The following is a 12632-nucleotide window of genomic DNA, read 5'->3' as shown; positions in this document are numbered from 1 at the left end:
ATCTCCTTGCTTGATCCCCAGTAAACTGGGGGCGTGCTTGGCCTTATCTTTCTAGATGGAGAATCTGGCTAGGAATTTTTTAGCCAGGTTGTCAAAGTTTGAGATGGACTTTGGAGGTAGGTTGTCGAACCATCTGATTGCTGTCTTCGTGAGAGTTGTTGGAAAAGCTTTGTAGGGAACGGTATCTGAGGCGTCGGTGAGGTACATTCTGCTTCTGAAATTGCTGAGATGATGGTTGGGATCTGTGGTGCCATCATACAAAATCATATCCGGGAGTTTGAAGTCTTTTGGAATTTTGGTTTTCATGATTTCCTTGGTGAATGGATCTTGTTCTTTGCGTGAATTTTCCTCAGGAGTGGTCCAAAGAGCTTTTGATTTGAGGTCGGGTTCTAATTGCAGTAGTTTATCTTCCAATTCTCGACGCCGCCGTACCTCTCTTTGTAGATCCTTCCTGACCTCTCGTTGTTGTTGGGTTTCTTTTTCAAGTTGCTTTAAGCGGTTTTGAAGTGCTTCTATTACCCCCGGATTTGATGAGTTTTTGTCCCCGTTGGATTCCGGAGTATCCTTTAGCGTAGTGTCTGCGTTCTTGTGCGGTGTTCTGTTTTCCAGATCTGAATCGTGGTCGTTGTCATGACCGTCCGCCATGGTGTTGGGATGATTTTTAGGTTCCCTGAAAACGGCGCCAATGTTCCGAGGGTTACTTGAAACTGTAGGTCGATCTCGGATGAGATCTTCTGTACTGGTCGGAGATGACGTGTCCGGCTGGTTGGTGGCGGCCGGAGCTGTTGTGTCCGACTTGTTGGACTGACTGCACTGCTGTTCCTTCGTCACCGGAGGGTGGGGGGTACCTGCAAGAGACTCCAATGCTTAAGTTAGCATGGGTATTAAACAGGTTTTTTGTAGAATCAGAGTATGAGTTATACCTGGGTGATCCAGTGTATTTATAATGGTGTGGAGTGACCTTTTTAGATAAGATAAGTTAGTTATCTTATCTTATCTTATCTTTGGGTGAGGTCAGCTTATCTTCAAGGGAACCGCCCTTATTTCTGTAGGCTTGGGCTGCCTGTGGATTTGGGTCGTGTTCCTCTATTTGGGCCCTTTATTGGACTTTCGTGTCGATTGGCCGAGGTCTTTAGAAGAAGAGGTCGGATAGTCTGACCTGAAGAGGTCGGTCGCTTTGTCGCCAATCATCCCGGTTCGGATAGCTCGACCCAGGGTATGAACAGTGACCAAGGAGAGAGCTGTGCTCATCTACAGCATCATGAAAGGAGAGAATATCAATGTGGGGGAGATGATTGCCAACAACATCAATAAAGTGCTGAAAAGTACCAGTGACAACACAAGGTTGGCATTCCCCAGCATTATACAGAGGCTATGTGATGAGGCTGGAGTTGAAAAGATCATTGATGAGGTGCTTGTGAAGCAAGACAAGTTCATAACTGCCAAAAAGATGGCCAAGGTGATGGCTGTTTACCCACTCAACAGAGCCAGAGAACGAAGAGCTCATGCCCATGAACCACAACAACAAGAAGAGGAAGAGGCAGAAGAGCAACCTCAATTCTTGGCACTTCAACCACCACCACAATACCAATATCAGCAATTTCCAGAGGGATTCAACTGGGAACAATTGCAAGGAGATGTACACCAAATGAAGGGAGACCTACACTACCTGAGGGAAGATGTCAATCAACTCAAAAAAACTCGACAACAACAATGGAGCCAAATTAACCAAAACATTCAACAACTCCAAGGGAACTGGGAGCATATGAGGAAGGAACAGCAAGAACAATTTGACTGGGGAGAGGTGCGAAGTGCACTGGACAAAATAGTAGAGTAAGGCAAATGGCAACAGAGGAACTTGGCCGAATTCAGACATCTCTATGATGCTAGAACCATATCCAGGAGGCAGTATGACATCAATACACAAGCGAAGCTGAATCACTTGTGTAACGCCGTGGCCGCTCTAAACCCAGGATACCCAACCTTCATGCAAGGAATGGAAGAGCTAAGTGCAAGACAAGAGGAAATCCCAGCCAAACATAAGGAAGATGAAAGGAATTATATGAGGAGGGCAGGATTTTGGAAGCCCAAGGATGCCAAAGCACAAGAAGGTTCTTCCAAGCCAGATGAAGGTTGCGCCTCCCCCTCCAAGAAGAAGGACAAAGGGAAGGGACCAATGAACTAAAGATGAAGCTGCTCAAGGTTGTTGAGTCCCATGGTTGATATTTTCTAAATTCTGAAATCTTGTTTAAGCTTTTGCTTTATTTACTTTTTGAATAAATAATCATGCTAGGATAGTTTATGTTTTATGCTTAGTTTTAATTCCTGTTTGAAGTCTTTATGAGTTTTTTTTACAAGAAAGAAAATGCCATGTATTTCAAGTCTTCATTTCAACATAAATAAAAGTAGAGCCTATCTCCATAAGAGTTACTGTGAGTTGTGCAAAAATATCAAGAGAGACCAAGGCTAATAGAGATTATCAAACAAACTAAGAAATAAGAAACTAAGTGTAGAACCTTGGATGAAAAAAAAAATTGAGTCATGGAGAGCAACTAGTCCTAGAAGGTATAACAAGGGAAGGTTAAAGGGTGTTCCTTGAATACCCATAGAACCAAGAGGTAGTAAGCAATAAAGGCCCAAGGCTCTGAGCATCAACTACTGGGATAGAAAAAAAAGAAACATTAAAAAGCTCAAAAAGAACTAAAGATCTTAGTAGATGCTTGTGGTGAAGATGTGTCAAGAAGAGACCTGGGCAAGTAAATTCTTAGGGGTGTCTCTACACCTAGTACCCTAAAACCAACTGGTTTAGGAGTGCTAATTGAAAGCCTAATTAAAGGGTTGTCTTGAGACAAAACACTTAGAGTCGTGGTCAAGAAAGCAAAACAATCCTTACTACTTCAAGGTGACAATCAATAGAAAGGACCCCTAAAAGCCTATACCTGAAAGAACCCTCAAGGATCCAAGAGCTTTCCATGACATTAAAACATTCATACATGTGTTGAACACTTAGTCTTACTCTTAGCTGTATTGCAATCAATCAAAGCCAAGGCCTCAAGTTATAAAGGCTTACTCACATTGATTTGCTTGGGACAAGCAAAGCTTAAGTTTGGTGTTGTGATGACTTGCATAATCTACCCTTCTTTCTTGCATAAAGAAGACCATAAAAAAGCATAAATCTTATTTGATCAGTACAATTCATGCATTATTTGATGAATATTATGGTACACTACTTTGAGATGAGTTGTGCTGAATTTCGGGTGAAAAGGGCATCAAAAATGGGTAGAAGACAAACAAGAAGCTGGGTGCGTGAAATTGGCGTGCCACTTGGGAGCAAACGCCACGAAAATGCACTGGCGTGGCACGCCAGGAGCTAGGCGTGACACAGCAGTACTAAAGTCCAGAGAAGAAGTCCAAGCATGCATGAGAGCGTGGCGCGCTAGGGACTGGGCATGGCACGCTAATACATTTTTCCAGAGAGCTACAATAGAGGACACAAAAGAGGCGTGGTGCGCCAGATTGGGCGTGGCACGCCTGACCCACCAACTACTATGGGCGTGCCACTTGAGCAAAGGGGCGTGGCACGCCAACTCACCATTCCAAGAAGAACCTCCACTATGGCGTGCCACTTGGTGTCGAAGGCGTGGCACGCCAGCTCCAAGAAGCCACTTGGGCGTGCCACTTGAGGACCCAGGCATGGCACGCCAAGCTTGAAGAGTTCACAAATCCATGGGCGTGCCACTTGAATAGCATGGCGTGTCACGCTGGTACAACAATCCAGAGAAGGGGTTGAAGGCAATTGAAGACTGGGCATGCCACTTGAAGATGAAGGCGTGACACGCCAACTCCTCAATCTCACTTGGGCGTGCCACTTGAGCAACCAGGCGTGGCATGCCAATGCACTAAGGACCAAAAGCAAGGACTGGGCGTGCCACTTGGTGTCGAAGGCGTGGCACGCCAACCTTAGCATTTCACTATGGCGTGCCACTTGAAGGCTGAGGCGTGGCACGCCAACTACTGGAACCAAGACAAGATCATGGGCGTAGCACGCCAGCCTTTAGGCGTGGCATGCTGGTATAACTTTCCAGAGAGGATGAAGGAGGCCAATTACATGGGGCGTGCCACTTGATATCGAAGGCGTGGTGCGCCACTCACTTTTCTTCACTTGGGCGTGCCAGTTGAACCCCAAGCGTGGCACGCCAGTGTCATTCAGAGAGCAAAGAAGCATTGGGGCATGCCACTTGAGTTCGTGGCGTGGCACGCCAAATAGAGGAACCACTCACTCACAAAAGGGGCGTGGCACGCCAGACCCTGGGCGTGCCACGCTAGTGCAACTTTCCAGAGAAGCTTAGCCAAGCATAGAGCAAGGGCGTGGCACGCCAGTTCAAGTTTCCAGAGGCAAAGAAAGGTGGAAAAAGGCAAGGGGCGTGCCACTTGAGTTCGAAGGCGTGGCACGCCAACACAAGAATTCCACTATGGCGTGCCACTTGAGTTCGAAGGTGTGGCACACCAAGGTTGATAGAGAGATGAGCGTGCCACTTGAAGGATTGGGCATGGCATGCCAAGCTAAAAATGAAGGGCACGTGACACGCTAGTAAAGCGCCAGCCACAAGCTAGCTAGGAAGTCACGCTTATTGAGTGTTTTCTTTTCCCTCCAAAATGTAATTTTCCTTTTTCACCTTTGTAAGTCTTTTATTTTACTAGGAGTAGTATAAATACCCCCAAGGAGTACTAAAGAAGGGGTTAAGCAGTCAGTTTTAGATCCACTTTTACACTTCACTTTTGAGTACTTTTTGAGCTATGAGTAGCTAACTTCCCTCTCATTGAGAGAGGGAGCTCTGTTGTACTTGATGGATTGATAATAGTAAAATTCTTCTTCTCTTCATCTTCTCTTTGATTTTCTAGAGGGAATTTCGTTCTTAATGCTTAGCATTCAATTATCTTGGGAAAGAGATTGAATGCAATTGCATGAGCAATTAGACCAAGGAAATGGCTATTGATCAAGATCTGAGAGATTGAGTCACCAAGGGATTGGGGCTCAATCAATCATGATTGCCAAGAGGTCAATGAGTTGCATGATTGAAGAGGATATAAGCTAGATTTGATCCAAAGAGACAACATCTCCCAATCTCAATGAATTTCACCATTCTTATATATCCATTTCTTTATAGCTTAATTTTATATTCAGCAATTCTCCATTCCCATTTACATTCAAGTCATTTATGATTCTTCACTTTACATTCTGCCATTTATATTTCTGCACTTTATTGCTTTTCTTTATATTCTAGTCATTTACATTTATGTCATTTACAATTCTGCACTTCACAATCCTATTGATCCGCTTGACTAATTCATCAATTAATTAAAACTGCTCGAATTTGCCAATCTCTTTGGATACGATCCCACTCTACTGTGGGTTATTACTTGACGATAATTTTGGTGCGCTTGCCAAAAGAACTAATTCACCAATTTTTGAATGGGGGTGTGAATTGGATTCATCATTAGGAATAGATAGATATAACTGCGGTTAGGTAGCTAGGTTCTGGATAGAGGATTCTAGGCCTGATAATTACGCTGTATTTGTTTACCTAATTGAGCACATGATGATTGATTGCTGAGTGGTATTGATCATGTTTTGCCATTATGTACTCTTTATATTCTGCTAACTGTTGTATTTCTCTTTCTGTGATTATGTTGCTGCTGCCTGGTTATGTGCAATCCACTTGTCATCATGCTTATTGCTTTTTGCTACTGATTGATTATGATTCTTGCTTTTTTGGATTCATATGACTCTCCTGCTATTTTTGGCTATTCGAGAACGTCCAAATTACAGCCGGGATGTTGCCCGATTTTCCCAGAAACTATTTTAACCTTCAAATCTTGCCTAGGATTAAACTTGGCATTTTCAAATTAACCTTTGCCCAACTCACACCAAGTTCGATTCCCGGGACCTTTGGGCTAGCTTTTCCGTTCTTATTTTGTTCCCCGTCATTAGTAGTGATTAAATGAACTTAAGGAATTGCCTAAACATTTCATTGAACCATAATTTGCAATTTCCTTACACGATGTTCATTCTTTCACAATAATTGGTGTACCCCCGTGGTGTAACTCTCTTTTTTCACTCTATTTGGTCTTCACCTTTTCATAGTTACATAAACGCACTCTATTTCTTATAACACCAATTATTGCGAGTCGGTTATCACATGCTTTTGGCATTCTTACATTCTCATGAGTGTGAACATGATTGTTGTACACATTTTGCGATTCTCTTTTAATTAAGCCATTCTCCATCATTCCACTAATTCTCAATCTCACTTTTTAATTCACTAACTTGTCTAACCTGTTGACTTCATTTCTTATTTTACTTAACTCTTTAACCATTCTTTTGAGTTATGATGATTAATGTGCCTAATCCATGAGCATTATGTTACATTGTTTGAAATGTTTGAATTTTTGGTTTATGGATGTGTCTTCTGTGCTTACTTGCATTCCAAGTTGTCAATTTTAGTTCACATCATGATTACTTGTCATGCATCTTACATCCTGAACATGAAGTTCCTTACTTCTTGCTACGTGTTTAATTGCTTATATTCTACTCTATTCTTCTTTTTTTTCAAGATGTCGGATAAGGAAAAAGACAAAGCCACCTCCAAGAAGAGGAAAAGGGCCCCAGATTCTACTTTCTCTCCTTATGTGGATTATTCTAAACATCCTATTAATGATGAGGAGAGGACAAATCAATCATTGCCTACCCAGGATACAGTCAAGTTCCCTAATCTCTACTGTGAACTTCGGTTTTTGAGCTACAACAAGAAGAACTTGAACATTGAAAAGAAGTTGGTCATTCCATTCGATTTGAGGCAAACGATTAATAACCGCATTGAGAGGATGGGTCTAGACTTTGTAGATCAGGAACTTAGCCGAGTGAACCGGTCTTGGGTGCAAGAATTCTATTGCAACTTCTTCCGCCACACCCTTGACTCGGTACTTGTAAGAGGTATTCAGGTGCCCTTCACTAAGCAGGCCATTGAGGACACCCTTACTTGTAGACCCAAGGCAGGTGATACTGATGCCTTTGAGCAGGCCGAGGTGGAGCTCCACTGCATGACCTTCGATTTTGATGCTTTGAGGGCAGTGGTGGCCACCCCGGAGGCTCCCTGGGTTATGGATGCGGACAACAGGGAACCCAAGGGGATGCACTTTACCTATCTGAGCAGAGAAGCCAAGACATGGCAGCAGACTTTTGGCCACTATCTCATGCCGACTACCCACTTCTCGGAGATCTCCGTTGCTATGTTGATCCTGATCAGCCATGTGCTAGAGAGGAAGGAGGTCTATTTCCCCCGGCTGATCAGGCGGTTCATGTCGCGGGGCCACATCAGAGGATCCTTTCTATTTCCCGTCCTTGTCACACAGATGGCTCAGCGGGCCGGTGTCCAGTGGCTACCAGAGGATGTGTCACCACCCCCACCGCTCCCTGAGAAGGAGCCGGTGACCATTCCATGGGGTCCTGGGTGACCGATAAGCCTGCTTCCCAGCGCCGATCTAGGGCTAGGGCAGCAGTTGAGGGAGCTGGACCCTCTTCGTCATTAGCCCCAGCAGGAGCAACTACATCAGTAGCAGCAGCTATTCCTTTACCACCACCACCAGCGCCTCAGCCGACCTACTTACTGGTTCAGCGTCTTTTCCAGTTCATGGAGCGCAGCAAGCGCCAGCTCATGCGTCGCCTGGACCGGATTGACCAGATGTTTGTGGCCCAGGGCTTTGAGCTGCCTCCTCTTCCAGAGTCCTCCGGTTCAGATGAGGAGGCCCATGAGGAGGGGCATGAGGATTTACATGATGAGGATACACATGAGGAGGAGCTGGTTCACGTGGAAGCACCACCACAGACCCAAGCTACGTAGGAGACACCTCAGCGACAGCCCCAGCTAGAGCCGGAGCCGACCGGTGTACCTCTCCCTGAGCTGAGGATTAGCATCGGGGACGATGCTTGATCTTAAGTGTGGGGAGGTTGCCGTTGGCACCGTCGGTAGATCGGTGAACACTTCGGCTATTTTCCTAGTTATGCTTTCCTAGTTATCTTATTTTGCACACTATTGTATATATTGGTTGTTTTGAATATTTTGGATACATCTATGTTGCATACTCTCTCATTTTGGATGTAGATATTGTGGATGTTGGATTTCATACTTTAGTTGGGTTTTTTTATATAATTATCCTCTTAGCTTGTGGTTGTGATTAGAAATTGTTTTGGAATTGTTAAGACCTAGTTAACCCTTTTTCATATAAAACTTGTTTTGATTGAAAAAGAAAAGGGTAAACTAAGGAATTTTTGGAATTTCTCAATCACAACAATGCTTAGTCAAAATGATGAAATTTTCAAAAGAATCCACCTATAGAGCACAACCCAATTGATTGAAAATTTTTGTAACTTGCTTGAATTCATATTTTGTGAAGCATGTATTGAGCTAAGAACACAAGTATGTGAGATTTGAGCCTATTGATGTGGTTACATCTTATAACCACTTACTGTCCTTCTTGTGTGAAATTATTCTCATCCTATGATTGTAACCCTTGATTTGTTTAATTCTATATGTCCAATTATTTCTTGTATTCATGAACTTATATGATTGAGGCCATCATTTCATTTAGCTCACTTACCCAAATAGCCTTACCTTTTATCTTCCATTGTTAGCCAATTTGAGCCTACGATTAACCCACTTGTTCTTATTTTAGCACATTACAAGTCTTAAAGTGAAAAACAATAAATGTCCTTAATTTGGATCTTTGATTAGCTTAGGCTAGTAAGTGTGAGTATCATTCAAGTGTGGGAATATTGGGACATTGGGGGAATAAAAGGGTAGTTTTGTATTTTTATTGAAATTATTGGGAATTGGGTACATGCTCGTGTATTGATAAAATGTATAGACCTTATGCATTGATGTTCTTGTATATAGTTTGAAAGGAAGAAAGAAAAAAATGAAAAAAACAAAAGAAAAAGAAAAAGAAACAAAAAGAAGAGCATGGAAAAGAAAAGAAAAGAAAAAAAGATAGAAAAAGAAAGAAACAAATAAAAAGAAAGAAATAAAAAGGGGACAAAATGCCCCAAAGCAAAGCTCAATAAGGGTCAATGCATAAGTGTTGTGAAATGAAAAGGAAATGCATGAGTATGTGAAAAAGTGAGAAAAATGGGTAGTTAGATTAGTACTTAATAGTATAGGTCATTACATAGGTTAGGTAGGAAGGTCTAGACTAATCAAAGATTCAAATTCTAGTCCACTTAGCCATACATGATCCTACCTTGACCCTAGTCCCATTACAACCTTTGAGGTAGACCTCATGATATTTGTATGCATTGAATGGTTGTTGATTATTAGATGAAGAACAAATTTTGGAAAACATGATTAGGGAGGAATTGAGTGAATCAACCCCTAAACACTTGAGTAAATAGAGCGGATACACATCCGGTGAAGGTTCGATTGCTCAATTACATACATTCACCATTATCACTTATATTCATGCAAGTTTGTAAACTCTTTTGATAAGTCAATACAATTGTGGGTTGTGTTTGATTCCCATTATTTAAGCCCTTTGTGCTTACATGTATTCTCCTAGAATTTGATTTGTTTTGACCAAGCATTAGCATTCATATAGTTAGTTGCATTCATTTAGATAGTTGCATATAGGTAGTTTAGTTGCATTGAATAAATGTCATACCCTTTGCTTCATTCTTGGTTAAGCATGAGGACATGCTTGGTTTAAGTGTGGGGAGGTTGATAAACCCCCTTTGTAGGGTTTATCTTGTGTTGAATTTAGAGCATTTTGATAACCTTTCTTCACATTTATTCAATGAAATAGCATGATTCTGTGATTGATCCCTTATTTGTGCTTAAATGTGAAAACATGCTTTTAGACCTATAATTTGATAAATTTCTATTTCCCTTTGATTCTACTAGATGCCTTAATGTGGTTGTTAGTGATTTCAGAATTGAAAAAGGCTAAGAATGGATCAAGGGAGCAAGGAAGAAAGCATGCAAGTGGAGAAGATCATGGAAAGCCAAAGAATTGAACTCGCCCGTGTACGCGCGCGCACACCAGGCGCTTACGCGCACCTTGCGAAGTCGCCCATGGACGCGTACGCGTGCTGTGTGTATACGCGTTGGTGCTGATATATGATTTTTTTTTAATATAACACGTACCTGGCAATTTTGGAGGGTTTCCAACCCCATTTGGAGTTAAGTTTTTGGCGGGAAAAGAGCTAAAAAGACCAAGGAATGAAGGGGAAGGCATCATAGATTCACACACACACATTAGGCTAGTTTAGTTTTAGTTTTAGAGAGAAAAGCTCTCACTTCTCTCTAGAATTATGATTAGGATTATGTTTAGTTCTTAGATCTAGGTTTTAATTCATGCTCTCTTCTACTTCTTATTCTTAATTCCTTGTTGTTACACTCATCATTCTCTATTGTTTGTTATAATTTCTTCTACTTTGTCTGTAGATTTACTTTTTTTCCTTCTATTTTTCTTTTAATGTAAATTGAGGTAATTCATGTAGATCTTGTTTCCTTTGATTGTTGTTATTGATTTCTTACATTCAGTTGTTGTTAGATTCTATTCTTGTTATCAATTTACTATGCTTTTCTTTTGTGCCTCCCAAATGTTTGATGAAATGCTTGGTTGGATTTTAGTATAGATTTTTATCCCTCTTGGCCTAGGTGGAGTAATTAGTGACGCTTGAGTTATCTAATTCCTTTGTTGAGTGATAATTAGAAGTTGCTAATTGATTTGGATACCACTAACGCTAGTCTTTCCCTTGGGAGTTGACTAGGACTTGTGGAGTCAAGTTAATTCATCCACTTGATTTTTCTCCATGATTAGAGGTTAACTAAGTGGTAGCAATGGACAATTTTGGTCACAAGTGAGGAAGATGATGAGGATGGGACTTCTAATTCTCATAACCTTGCTAAGAGCTTTTCATAGTTGCTAGTTTATTTTCATTACATTTTACATTTCTTGTCTCCTATCTCAAAAACCCCAAAACAAACCATAACCAATAACAAGAACACTTTATTATAATTCCTAGGGAGAACGACTCAAGGTTCAATACTTCAGTTTATAAATTTAGGGATTTGTACTAGTGACAAACAAATTTTTGCATGAAAGGATTATTGTTGGTTTAGAAACTATACTTTACAACGAGACTTCATTTGTGAATTCTAAACCGTCAAAAGTCCTCTCATCAATCTGCCTTGTCTATGGCACCTTGAGCAGGATCATGAAGCAGAGAGGATTGCTTAGAGCTTCATATTCTACTACAGAGAGAAACCTAGAGGTGGCTTCATGAGAGAACATGAGTCACTTTCAACATGGTGGATTGCTGTAGTGGAGGAGGTTAACTTGATGAGAGGGCATGAGTTAATCACTTACGGCTGCCATTGAAGGAATTAAAAAGTTATTGAAGTAGACAGTAAGAAAAGTTAATCCAGAAAGACAAAGCATCTCTAAAGCCTCAACCGGTCTCATACCATTGATTTAACACCTGTTCAGTAATGTTTATTTATTTATCTATTTTATATGGTTTTTGTAACAAACTATAAGTGTTATCCACCTAACTAAGATCTGCAAGGTAACCACTGCTTGCTCAAACCAACAGTCTCTGTAGGATCGACCCTCACTCACCTGAGGTATTACTTGGATGACCTAGTATACTTGCTGGTCTATCTATGCGAAACGTGCTGAGCCAGTTTTGTGCACCAAAGCTGAAGGCCAACTTTTCTCATGGAAAGGCATTGGAGGAGGAAGATGATACTGTGGTACTAGCCAAGGAGTGTAGTGCCTTAGTCCAGAAGATGATACCGTGTTAAATCCCAAAAGCTTCCTGATTCATTGTACAATAGAGACCATCACCTTTGTGAAGGCACTATGTGACCTTGGCTCAAGCATCAACCTCATGCCTCTTTCTATGATAAAGAGGCTGCGAATTCTAGAGGTACAGCGTGCCAAGATCTCATTGGAGTTGGCAGACAAGTCCCTGAAAAGGGCATATGGCGTGGTGGAAGATGTCCTAGTAAAGGTTGAAGACCTGTACATCCCTACTGATTTAGTAATCCTAGACAATGGGAAGGACAGAGATAAATCCATCATCCTTGGAATGCCTTTCCTAGCCACTGCTAAAGCCATAATTGATGTGGAAAGAGGAAAGCTAGTTCTGAGACCACATGAGGATTGTATCTGGTTCAAGATCCCCAACCCTCAGTCTCCCTCTGACATAGGAGGTACCATTGTGCAACACATAGTGTTCCAGCCTTCCCTCTTAGTATAGAGCTTTACAGAGGCCCCGAACAGCAACTCTAAGTTTGGTTTTCAGCAAACATCATCAAGCACTCATAAGGAAGGTACTAAGAAGAAGGTACCTAAATACTAGAGGGACAAAAAGATCCTCACTGAAGACCTCTTACCTGCCATGAGAGTTTTCTTCACCAAAAGTCCAGTCATTCCATATACTGTGAACCGGATCCTATCTCAAGAGCATGTAGAGCTCATTCATGAGAGCACAGGAAGAAAGTTCACTGTAAGGGGTTAAGATCTGAGCCCCTATCTACCTCCGTAAAGGAGCTGTCCGTCAAGCTAATGAC

At 41.7% G+C, this 12632-nt stretch overlaps 1 protein-coding gene across 1 annotated transcript; it reads left to right on the top strand.

The window, feature by feature from the left end:
- LOC107636519 lies at positions 11721-12319 on the top strand. Its single transcript, XM_016340021.1, has 2 exons — positions 11721-11810; positions 11915-12319. Exons 1-2 carry the CDS (start codon positions 11721-11723, stop codon positions 12317-12319), a joined length of 495 nt encoding a protein of 164 aa, XP_016195507.1.

The sequence above is a fragment of the Arachis ipaensis genome, chromosome B04 (genome assembly GCF_000816755.2).
Source record: "Arachis ipaensis cultivar K30076 chromosome B04, Araip1.1, whole genome shotgun sequence".
In the NCBI taxonomy this organism is placed as follows: Eukaryota; Viridiplantae; Streptophyta; class Magnoliopsida; order Fabales; family Fabaceae; genus Arachis; species Arachis ipaensis.
Note: the sequence above shows the minus strand (reverse complement) of the source record. Positions and strands in the feature narration are given on the sequence as shown.